General features: G+C 39.5%; 1 protein-coding gene across 1 annotated transcript; it reads right to left on the minus strand.

Annotated features, from left to right (window-relative positions):
- Positions 1 to 3,916: 3,916 nt before the first annotated feature.
- si:dkey-103g5.4 (uncharacterized) lies at positions 3,917 to 5,683 on the minus strand. Its single transcript, XM_018681277.2, has 3 exons — positions 5,547 to 5,683; positions 5,142 to 5,339; positions 3,917 to 4,915 (listed from the first exon to the last, which is right to left on the minus strand). The coding sequence occupies exons 1-3, from the start codon at positions 5,679 to 5,681 to the stop codon at positions 4,781 to 4,783; spliced, it is 468 nt and encodes a 155-aa protein (XP_018536793.2). The 5' UTR covers positions 5,682 to 5,683; the 3' UTR covers positions 3,917 to 4,780.
- Positions 5,684 to 12,932: the final 7,249 nt, after the last annotated feature.

The raw sequence follows: 12,932 nt of genomic DNA on the forward strand, positions 1-12,932 counted from the left end.
CAGAAACTGTTGGCTGTCACCCAATTTTAAAAGGTTTTCGTGATGTGACATGAGCGTCCCAAATATGCCTTTCAGCTGTTTGTGCTTATCTGGGCCACTTCAAAGCCATCAGGGGATGTGTATGAAAGTCTAATTGTGAAGATGTTGAAAAATAGCTTTAGTTCTCTGACATAGCTGGGATAGCATGTTTGGCATAACAGGTAACATCAGCCAAGTAATCGAGTTAAGATTAAAAAGTGAGATTTTTTTCATCTTAAAGTGAAACTATGCCACAAAATTACAACTTGCCTTTTTAACCTCTCTTTTCAATCCAAAACTCTAAGTATTTGTCTGGGACATTTGCTACATACTACATAATTCGAATGACTGAGACTTGTACTGTCATTCAGATTATGTGACGGGATGTAATTTTCTGATGCAGTATTTTGGATAAGGACAGACATTGTACCAAGTTATTTCTGGTGGGGAAAAATAGGAGCTCTCACCACCACACAGCGGGGAAATAAAATTGAGCAACATCACTTTTGCACAATTGGGCTTTATGAAGTGCTCCAAAAAGGAATGGGAGTTTTGACCTCATCCTTCCAGAGCCACAGCTACATCCCAGTCAACAACAGCTACAGACAGTGAGGCTGTTTATCCTCACTTCCACAAAGCAAACGAAAATAAAAACATTCCAGGGACACAGCACTGAGCATCCTCACTCACCATTCACTTTGATCTTGTTGTTGAAATGTTAAGTTGTAGTAACATTTATTACATCATCAGTTTGAATGTTTGTTAATTGGTTCATTTAAAGACTACTATGCCTATATCTCACACATTCCACAGTGACAGGCTTTCTGCTGCTGCAGCAGTCACCAGTCTTTAAATAGCACGCTGTAAAGTTTTCCAGAACTTCAGAGGACCTCAGAGGTCAAGAGGGGTCACAGCCAGACGCCTAAACAGAAAGGAATGTCTTAATGATCATGAGGAGTATGATGAGAATTCAAACATCAAATCAGACACATGCAGAAAAATAATGCAAGTTGTCGATTTGCAGAGAATTGCTTTCAAAATAAAGCTAGCCTGTAGAATTTCAAAGTCCAGCAGCTGTTTATGTATTGTGTGTCAGAGTAATTACCAGACGTACATACCAGACTTCATTGTATGGCAGCTGTTGGAAAAGAATAAACTGCTTCACTGCTGTATGTATGGAATGGATCATTGCAGAATGTATGGAGTTATTTTGGTCTGCTTACAGGCAGAGGATTTTCTGCGGCCAGACTCCAACTGCTGTGAATGCCATAGTGTCGTGTCTTAGAGGATGACAGATACTGGCAGCACAATGCTGTCATTGATTAAATGCTCTTCTCTTTATCTGCCTTTGCACAATGAATCTGCTCATGGCTCCAGTCTTACTTCTGAGGTTATCTCAAAAGATGAATCCCACTTCAAGACTGCACCGCAAGCTAAAAAAAGTGCTTCAAGTCAGGCCATACTGTTCTAAAACTTTTTATACCAATATAGTAAACAGTTTAAATGACATATATTGGACACAGTGTCCTATCTTTATAAGCCTATTAGGTTTTATAATACGCCAAAACAAAATTGCACAAAATCCAGCATAAATTGATGGATGCAGCCTGATGCAGTCAATCCCTCTCTTCCTCTTCTGAATTTGACTTAAAGAGAAAGAACAGGCTTGAAATATATAAAAGAAATTGGCAAAAAACACTATAATCCATAAACAAACATATCATTAGAACAATCAATAATGATAGTTAAGTTGCTATTTCTGTGGGAAATTGTTTTACCAGGGGGAAAAATGGAATATAACACAAATGCACATAAAAACAAGAATTAATGGCAATAAAAACTAGAAATGGAATGAATGCACAGCATTAAAAAATCTGAAGTAAATCAAAAACATTCAGAATTACAATGTGGGATAGTATATAAACACACTTCTACTTTATCTTTTATGTATAACTGGCTTAAAGGTTGTTCCTAAAGTACTGGAGTCAGACAGCAAAGTGTAAAATAGGAAAAACTAGGAGCACTCCTTCGAATCAAATGCATTAAAGCAAGACCTTGAACACAGTGAATGACCATGACTGTCTTAGGTCAGTCAGTGTCCCTACCTCAGCTCCCTGAATGTAAGCATATTACTGCTGAAGCCAGGTTCGGATATTACCTTGCACATCTGATTTATGAGCACAACAACTGAGTGGTGATAAATGTTGATGTGATGAAGGTTTCACTGCCACTAACCAGGTGCACAGTCACTGTCCTCACTCACTAATGCAATCAAATAGTAATTTTACAAGACAGCTTATCTGTCAGATAATTCTTGATTGTTGTTGAGAGTCTTGTGAATCTATTTCGATAGCAGTAAGAGATCTGCTCTTTCAGTTGAGGAAAAGAATGAACTTAATTAACACTGATCATGGTATTGTGTTGCTGAGTAATTAATAACTATGGCGATATTAGATATGGATAATATTGTTTTAAATTCAAAGCAAAGAAAAGTTAGATCTCAGTTGCTAAATTGAAAAATGCTATTTTATTTGCACAGAAAAGAACTGCTTCAGTAATATTATTAGTCATTACATTATAGGACTACTAATGATAATCACTGCATTCATTATTTCTCTTTTGATCTGATATATATTTGCCAGGAGCAAACAAGTGGCATAATAACTGATGACAAACCAGGCTTAATGAATGACCCAATTACCCGCTTACAATTAAAACTGCACTGTTGTTAACTAACAAGAATGCATGTTGATGATGAGATGATGATCTTACTTGCAGAGCATGAAAAATATCTGCGGAAGATGCTTAATGTTATGGCTGAATGGTGCTATAACTGGAGACTGATGCAATATATTTCAGGCAGTAGAGGTGCAGTTATTCTTATGCCTCCATGCAGTGACAGCCATGGCTGAGGGTGTTATGTTGTTGGTTGGCCATCCATCCCATTCTTGTGAACGTGATATCTCAGGAATAACCTGGGGGAATTTCTTCAAATTTGGTACAAACATTCACTTGGACTCAAGGATAAACTAATTAGTTTTTGGTGGTCGAAGGTCAAAGGTCACAGCCGCACTTACCTCATATCCATTCCATTCTTGTGAATACAATATCTCAGGAATAACTTGAGGGAACTTTAGGGAACTTGAGGGAACTTGTGGCTTTCCTTATCCGGGTTGACTTTTAAAGTTGCAAATGGCTAATCTGAGGGGTTTCTACCTCCATCTTAAAGTCTCAACTGTTTATACTAACTCTACGCTGTAAAGTCCAAGTCACAAGAGACGCCCCGAATTCACTTGCTTTCAGTATGGGCATAGTGTCTTTTTTTTCTCTCCACTGGTTTCTCACATAGTTTATACAACACCCCTTAAACCACACCCATAAAGGATAAAAAAGTGTGGTTTGCAACCCCCACCAGCCATTGGATCCAGACACTGGCCAACAACACATAACTCCCATCTACTTAAAGTGAGACAGAGACCAACTATGGAAGGAGGTCAGACCCGTTCTGCTGCTCCAACCTACCTAGGATGGTCCATTTTCAACACTTTATGCTGTTGTCTGCCTCTAGGAATTGCTGCTATTGTTTGCTCCTGTAGGGTAGGTAACTTTTCCTAATTATCAAACTTTTTTTTAATTATCTTGTATTCTAACGTGATGGCCTAAAATCAAAATCTATACAAACATTTTTTAGTTTTTTAAAACATTCTAAAAGTTCATCTGAATTTGAAAACTAATTTTGATCATTTTTTTTAAAGGCACAAAATGCAAATGTTGTTGGACAATCAGCCATAGCTGACGATGCATCAAGGACAGCCAAGATCCTAAATGTCATCGGGCTTGTCTGTGGAATAATTTTCCTCATCATTTTCATCGCTCTCAAAGCCACTCAGATGTGAACAGCAGCATTGAGGGCACCATTTTTTTTTCAGCCAAGCTTTTGTTACTATGGACTTTCCCTCCCCCCACACATAGGACCACAGATGTCTGTATGTGCACACGCACACAGATTGTACACATATGTTTTTCTGTGTACCTCTTGTAATGAGTTACACCCAAAAAGACCCCAGGAATGCCATTGTAATGCTTATGGTGTTAAAAGATTTGTATAAGGAGAGAGTTGTTGCTGGTCTACAGTGGAATAATTGTTTTATTGCAAAAAAAATAAAATAAAAATAACAAACACAGCAATATGACTTTTTTGTGATCAGTGATTACAAGAGCTACAGAAATGTCAGAAATGAAGTTCACTGGTGAAGAAAAAAAGTTTACAGCTCTCACACTAAACAAACAAGCGAGATTACTTTACCAGCAGTGTCAAAAACCTCTTTCTGGAATTAAACGAGCCATTGACTAAATGAAGGGCAGCAAACTGAAGTAGTTAAAATACTTTTCATTGACTAAACAAATAAAAAGTGACCGACGTTGTAGACACATGACCTAAAATTATCAGAAAAATACTATTTATAGGTATTTTTGTCTCACAGTTACATTTACTTATATCCTATTTAAATGAAAGGAATTGCTCGACACATGATGCAAAAATATATGAGTCAACTCAACAAACTACGCTTTTAAAATGTTGGTCTGAGCAGAACATTAAACAGGTTGAAACTGGGACATTTTGCAGGTTGAAAAATATGTTTTGAAGTTGGTGGTAAATAGCCTTAGGCGTAGATTTCTGATTGTTCAGTCAGTGTTTAGCTATCATTGCCTTTCTGTTAAACACAACTGATAGAATATTATGAAAAACTCAGGATTTTCATCAGCAATGATGGTCTTTACATGTGTCCGGTCTCTCCCCCTTCTCTGTGGCTTCAGCACTCTTCTCTCTCAAAAGTTCCTCAAGATGGGAGAGGAGAGACGTTTCTTTGTGCTTTCTCTTTAGTTCCTCAACTTCCTGCTCCCATAATCACAAACAGACACACAACAAGAGACACGCAAGGTGGCTCTGGTTATTCTCTGGCTCACCGTTTTTCCCACCGGTCTTGCACGATATTAACAGACAAATATAATATTGAACAAACATGCTTCTAGTTAAAGAATCTGAGAGAAGTTAGAATAACAGCTAACATATGATGCCATGCCACAGCAAACGATCATAGTGGAAATATATCTGCTCTTACATCTTCAGACAGCAGCCCTCTGCTTGGTTTATGAAGTCTGTGAAGCAAGGAGGCAGCATGAGAGTCTGACAGAGTCCCCTGTGGCTCTCCTGAAGGGGCCCCTTGGTCTTGAAACCACACACACAAATTGGCTTCTTGTCCAGAGTGGGGGGTGCCCAGTCTGGCCTGAAACAGCTCCCCCAGGCATGCCTGCAGTACCTGTGATATAACATTAAACAAAACAACATTTGAATTAATGTCATACTGGTGAAAGTCTTCCTGGTAGTGGTAAACCCATAAAACAAGCATCTGGAATTTCAAAGTTCAGCTTTATTTGACCCTAAATTTGAAATCAAAACATACTCCTGCTTCAATATTTTCTCACACCATTAATAAATCATTCACCCTTTGAGTGCTTGTTTGTACCTTAAAGAAAAGCCTCTGGAAGGCAGGACTGGAATCTGAGGTCATGTCTTTAATTTTGACATGGGACAGACAGTGGAGCAGCAGCAGAGAGAAGCCTCCCACTGAGTGGAGCCGCTGGCGACGGACAAAGAGCATCTCCTCTGCCTCCTATCAACAGAGCAGTCATTCACATGCATCTTAGATTGCAGAAAATGCCTACTTCAGAGATAATGCAGTTACATTCTCGGTGGAAGCTGGAGTTGTTTGTTGTTTGTGCGCATTAAGCCTATCTATGTGCTGTTTGACATAAGCAGTAGATATGAAATAGGAATACACTTCTAATATTGCAAACTCTTAATTAAATGCATGTATTTGTCTGGCCATTGCATGAAATGGTTGCCCACAGTCTGCAGCTGGTTTCCTCTTTCACAAAGTGTGGATCTCTCTGTACTGTAGGAGGAATCTGAAACAGTGTGACCCTACCCTAGAACAGGTTTTATAACCCTGAGCTCATGCAAGAGACCTGAAAGTAGTGGAGATGCTGGTTATTTACTGATTTGAAGGGTGTTTTAGTCTGACCTTTCTCCCCTGTGAACAGTGGGGGGTGAGCAGAGATGGAATCTTTTCTGTCCACAGATCAGCAGGGCTGGAGAGGATGTCCCATAAAGCCTTTATACTCTGAGGCCTGTTCACTGATTTGCCCCTTCAGCATTAGTGAGGGCTCCAAAAAATGTAAACAGCAGGTGTACACAGTAAGCTGCAGTTGTGGTGTTGTCTGAGCTAGTTAGTTTTGATGTTCAGATTCAGAGAAAGTTTGGGCAGAGGACTTAAGTCTTCATCATTTCTCATGCCAATATTGTCACAGAAAGTATCACTTACAATTATGAATCAATGAATGCATGGATGACAGTATTCAGTGAGGGAGGAAGTATGCTGATTCCCCACAGGAGCAAAACAACAAATGAAAAATACTCCATTACAAATAAAAGTCCTGCACTCAAAATGTTAATTAAGTAAAAGTAAATAAGTATGTGTTATAATGTTGAATTATCATTACTGACAGAATTTTAACGTTGAATTTGGTCCAGGTTGTAGCAAATTTTAAGAATTTAGCATGCTTTTGAGTAGTTTTTTCTTGCATTGAAATTTTTCTGTTGTATTTTATAAGCTGATGATACAGTTTTTATTGTATATAAAATACTAATTTGCAGAGTAACCACTGACTATAGCTATCAGAGGAATGTAGGAGTAAGAGAACATGCTTTCCCTTTACTTTCCACCACAGATAGTATCACAGTTCTCATACCCACAAATCAAAATCTTATCCACTGTATCTAGTTCACACCTCCTTCTACATTTAACAGACATCTGTGTTTAACACAACCTTCAAAAACTCAGTACTTTTCTGATGTTAATGGTGTTTAACAGATTATGATAATACTGACCATCTGTGATGGTACCTCACAACACAGTCATAACAGCTGAGAGAATCAGTTAAGATGGAGGTTATGGACAAGTCATCCAACTATATGTCAACAAATACACTAATCAGACATACTTATTATGGATCTGTACTACAGATATTTATTTACCCACAGGTATCAAGAGACAACACTATCACAGACCACAGTCCAAGCAGAACAACATGTGTGCACCATATGCTCTCATGACAGCACTGTTTCAGCACAGAGTACACACAGTCACAAAGGCAAGTGGAATATTGGAATTGTACAAAGTGTTCTCCAAATGGACTTCAGTGGGAGTGGCAAATCCTGGGATTTGATGGTCTCAATTGAGCGAGTACTATTTCACAACTATTACGGAGCTGTTTCAAATTTGGACACAGATGCAATTAAACAATTGCACTGGTGCTGAAAGACATAAAGAAAATCTCAAATTATACTCTCACAGACAACAGCTCTAAGTTTACCTGATAAAAAAAGGAATTTCTGAAGGCGTTGTTCATGTAGTTGTTGTTTGGGAGACTAGCAGCTATCTGAAGTGAAATGACTGGAGTCTGTTGGAAAAGAAAACAACAATCTAAGCCTTTTTTTATTAAAGTATGCAGACTGAAACCTCTGCTCACAGTAAAAATGAAAATAATAATAAATGCAGGCAAATATATCTAGACACTAAAATAGCAACAACGTATTAATAAATAAATGTGTTTGTAACATAGACAGACATAGAGAAAACACAACAAAAAGAATGAAGGTAAAAGTATTTGCTATCCACCTGAATTCTTCAGGAAGGGCATTTTAAAGCCCCAGAGCTCACGTACCAAAGGCCAAGTCAACTTTGGACTTTTGCGATCCAGTGGTAGTTAGAACTTTTCCTGGCTGATTACTTCAGCCCACACAGAGGCTCACAAGACATTAACATTTAAAAGATAGCTTGGGGACAGGCCACTCAAAGCTTCAAGATTCAACAGTTGAAAACAGTAAAAAAAAAAAAAAGAATAAGCAACAAAGTTTAAAGTAAGAGTGAAACTTTGGCACCAACCAGTTTCAGATTATGCAATGTTTGCATCAGGAATAGTCCGTGCTGGTAGACCAGGAACTCTCTGGGGTTAAGAACTGACAGGTCCAAAGGGATCAGCTCTCCCTCACATTCCCACTGAGCATCAAGGACGTCTGCAAAACTGTTGCCTCTGCCTGGACAAAACACAGTGCCAGGAAGTCACTGACTGTACTGTCATAGCTGCAAACTCATCACCTTTTAACAAAAATCACCATTTTGAATGAAAAACCTGTGTGATTCATGTCGAATCTGCTACTGTTTAACTGAGCCACAGAATGTTGGCTTGTCCAAATAGCGCTAACTTAAGCTTTATTTGCCTTAGTGACATCAGCAAACAATTAAAAATCCATCCAAATGCTTTCAAGACATTTCACCAAAAAACAAATGTCAAACTCATGGTGGCACTTAAATTTTTAATTGCTTACTGCTGTCACTAGGGCAAACAAAGCTAAAGTTAGCTTTATTTTACTCTGTAGCCCAGCTAAACACTACAATACTGCAGTACTGCATGGCAGGCCATCCAGTATTGTCACACAGTTAGACTGGCTAGTGAAAAAAAAGCTGTTTCTCCATAGTAACACCAGGATTTGTTTTTGCTAACATAATTTGGCAGAGCCTCAGTAAGACAGATCTGATGAGAGTAAATTAAACCCTGAGTCCCTGAAGCCAAATAAGCTAGCATATGCTTCAACACTTGTGGTTCAGGAAATATCTACCTCCTGGGCTTCATCAAAGGCTCTGGAGGGCGAGAGGAAGAGGCAGCTGAAAAAACATGCAGGCAGTGCTGCATTCTAAAGAATACACAATGCTTAAACGAGGTTGTAATCTTCCCTTTTCACAAAACTACACAATCACATAATGGGACCTTTATTCAGCATCAAAAATATATATTTAAAAAATAGAAATCAAGACTGCATTCAAGTTTTCTCTAGGTTTGATTTGGGGAGAAAATATCTCAGCTTGATTGTGTGTGAATACCTGGATGATTATGCTGTCTGCATGGTTTGTACGTGTTTGTGCATGTACGCATGTATATGTGTGAAATTGTGCAGCACAGTTGGTGTGTGTAGGCTCATTACTCAGTTAAAAATAGACAACCCCAAAGGTATCTGACCTACCAGCGAGCTCTCCTCTAAGAAGCCCTGCCCCACAGGCCCAGTCCTTCAGCTGTAGCTCCACCATTTTTAGCAGCTGGAACAGAGGAGAGAGCTCCAGCAGCTTGGTCCACTCCTCTTCTGGGGAATAAAGGCAACATGGATAATGTTAACGTGACACACCACATGTCACACTGCTCTGACTGTGCATTACTTTACATCACAATTTTACCTGGTATTGTCGGGACAGAGATGATTGTAGGCTGAGCAGACTCTTTCACAGGCTGGCTCTCTGAAATTAGGATTAAAATGACTCATCATTGCCAAGGGAATAGTTTGACATTTTGGGGAATACTCTTATTCACCTTCGTGCTAAGAGTTTAATAAGGAAATCTACTCTAAACTTCATTCTCTTTTTGGGTGACTGGACCTTTGGGGCATGGGGCTCTCTGTATGCAAACGTCAAAGCGTAAAAATGACAAGCTGCTAGCTGTAACACAGTGGTGTGATGTTTTCATTTAACTCTGGGCAAGAAAGAGAATAAGCATATTTTCCTAAATGTAAACTTTAGAGGTATGCTTTGCTGTATAACTAGCTTTATGTGCACTTTAATTCCCTCCATGTCTATGTATGGATGTGTATATATCTGTGTGTCTTTTCCTAGAAACCTATTACCAGAATTTAGATAATGTAGATAATGTGCAACAGTAACATACTGTATCACTCACAAAGGACAACACAGGGTGAAATGGGGGTCTCACATTCGGAACTGTAATTTCTTCTTCGCCTCACCCTGGGAGTGAATGCCAGAAGATGCAATGTGTCTTTGAGAGTTGTGTGTCGGCGCTGAGCTGGCCTGCAGACCAGTGTCCTGGGATTGAACTAGATTGACAGGCTCCCTCAAAGACTGGGTGGAGATTCCTTTAGAAACATGAATTGTTAGAGACCTTGTGAATATTGCAAGCTGGAGATCAAGCCAATTCCTCTGAAAAACATCAAAGTATCTCCTCAAGCAGCTGTGAGTCCTCCTTTCGTAACGTTAGTTCTCCCAAGACACGTTATTTTGCGAGAGGGCTAGCTTTGACAGAGACATGAACCATTTATGTTTTCTCATTTTAAAACTTAGCCTAGTGGTTTCTACCATTACATATACAGTAAAGTTTTGGCGTAAGCAACATTATTTTCAACACTTGTCAGAATTATAATACTTGTGACACTCCATTGATCCCTTACTTCCTTTTACTCTATCCCTAATTTCAAAGGGCTTCAGCTTTCAAAAATAATGTTTTTGTTGTTTTTTTTTTTACTCCAGAACACATCAGCAAGGTGAATTGTTCCAACACAGAGGCTGTTTCCTTTTTCACTGCTCTATCCTGCTGCATTTTGACAATCAACGTATTTATTTATATTTTTAGGCACTCTGTGAACACACACTCTTTGTACACACATATACACACATGTTATCGCAAGGTTGGAGCAGCTTGAAAACCACATACCTTTCACCACAGGCACAGAAGCTGTCCATACTCTAGAAGCTATCTCCAACCCGTATGCCTGCTTTGTCGACAAACCTGTAATGTGTCAGTCAGTCAACTTAAAGTACAAACCTGGCTATACTATATATTTTTCTTCATTGTCAACAAATCCTATCAATAGACCAGATGGTTGAGTCAAAGCCTGATATGCTGTAGCAATTTTTTCTGTACCAAAGAGCGCCATTGTTTTTCACAAAAACTATTGAAAACACATTTTAAAAAGCCTCAGTGTTGCACTGGACCATTTTGTTACAATGAACATGGATTGTGTAGTTTATGTTGAGTCAATCCCACTAACACTGTCCTGCTGATGTAATTACTCCCTAAGCACCAAAAAATGTTATTTTTATATTTATTTTTTTATTTTAATTTTTTATGAACTACATATTTCACAATTTCTAGAGATTTAGCGGAAGAAATCACAGGGCTTGGTCTCAGTCCTTTAATGGGATTTGTTGACATAAAAAAAAACATAGAACAAGACCAACCTTAATCTCCAACCACAGTACCAGGTTGCGTGGGAAAATGTAGATAATGGCTTCTTATCTAGGAATGTATAGGCTAACATGGAGTGTGACTACAAGGAAATATGGAATGCATTACCTGGTACTGTATATCAAAATACTTTGAACTCTCAGATCCAGCGACACAGAGACATGCCAAAAATTTGTATAGCTACAAAATAATGCTATTATTCAATGAGAAACTTTGCTGTCTCTAAATAAGTGTGTATTGTATCTAAATATTTGCCTCCTATCATGTATCAGTACCTTTACAATGTAGGAAATGCAGGACCCTTATCTGGAATTGATACAGTACCTGCGATGTGCTGATTGCAGGTGTTGGGTGAGAAGCTTGCAGGCTGTTTATCTTCTAAGAGCTGGTTCAGTCTCTCCAGCAGAGGCAGAGCCTTCTGTTGAAGCAAACCTGTGACCTTCACAGACTGTCTTTGCTTACAGCACTGGACCAGACCATATTCCTTGTACCAAAAATTCCCACACAGCACCGCCTAAACAATCAAGAGGAGAAAAGTAGCTCAAAATAATTCTGGAAGAAGCAGAGCTAATAATTACGGAATGAAACACCATTTTCTTTGACTGTTCAGCCTAGGTTTAAACAAAGAATAGATTTATTTATACAGAGTGCGACTGTGTGTGTTTTGACCTGAGCAGTGTCAGCGCGGAGCTGAGAAAGGTGTCTGACAAAGTGCAGCGCAATAAGAGCAGCCTCCAACTCTGTCTGTCTGGAGCAACACTGCTCCCACAGCTCTCTCTGTCTCAGCTCTCTGTCCTGGAGGACAAATAAACACAGGTTTTTGTAAGAAGAAGCATTAAGTCCTATTTACATTTAGAGGGAGAGTGTGCGTCTCACAGCACAGAGCTGACATCAAAGTTCATAGACTTTCCCAACATCCTTATTTTATCATGAGTCATATACATTTAGCATAGGTGTCTTGAAAGGTAAACTAAGCTACAGGGCCATTAATAAACCACAGAGCCACTATTCTGACCATAGTATGCAGGGTTGTAGCCCACTCTCCTCCCTGCATTGTCCACCTTTCTCGTTCTTGTTGCAGCTGCTCCATACAAACATCCACCTTATCAAGGCCCGACAAGAGCTCTGAGTGCCAAACACTCTGCTGATCCCACTCCTCTTCATCACCTACAGCACACACACAGACAGAGATGCACAAAGACATGCTGCCAACCCATATAAAATATTGAACATTGAAATTATGTTAATTACTGTAAAACTGAAGGGTGCGATATGAGACACTTGGCATGGAGCGTCTCCTTTTTGGAAAGCAATGAATGCAACAGCAGTGTGGGTCATGACTGTAATTTTCTTCATGCTCTTCACTCTGCCAGTTTGCCAGCCAATTTACCCAGCGTGAGGATGTGTAAGACGTGCAGAGGCAGGATCAGAGCCAAGTCGGGAGCGCTGAGACGCTCTCCTCTGGGCCTCTGTCTGCGCCGAATCCTGCAGCTCCACGGCTGCTTCCCTCAGCTGTCTCCCCGACCACTGGACCTGCTGCGGAGTACACACACTTGGAACGCGAAGAGTGGAGCACAATTTAACATACTGGCACAAAAAGATGCATCTACATACTCAGTTTAAGGAACAAAGGTATGGCACAAGCACACACTCACACACAGAGATTCGGTGACTTTGCAGTTTGCACCAACTCTTAGTTGTGCGCAAAGAAAAAGCTAACCACCAACTTTCTTTCTGGCAGTGCATGGCAGGATATGAAAAGC

Source organism: Lates calcarifer, linkage group LG21 (genome assembly GCF_001640805.2).
Source record: "Lates calcarifer isolate ASB-BC8 linkage group LG21, TLL_Latcal_v3, whole genome shotgun sequence".
NCBI classification, from domain to species: Eukaryota; Metazoa; Chordata; class Actinopteri; family Centropomidae; genus Lates; species Lates calcarifer.

Bases quoted from the DNA above. Each gene is read 5' to 3' on its own strand.
- si:dkey-103g5.4 (XM_018681277.2), bottom strand. From the start codon at position 5,681: ATGCTCTTTGTCCGTCGCCAGCGGCTCCACTCAGTGGGAGGCTTCTCT. The intron at 5,340-5,546 runs GTACAAACAAGC...GTTATATCACAG, and splicing joins TCCAGAGGCTTTTCTTTAAG to GTACTGCAGGCATGCCTGGG. The intron at 4,916-5,141 runs GTAAGAGCAGAT...TTATGGGAGCAG, and splicing joins GAGGGCTGCTGTCTGAAGAT to GAAGTTGAGGAACTAAAGAG.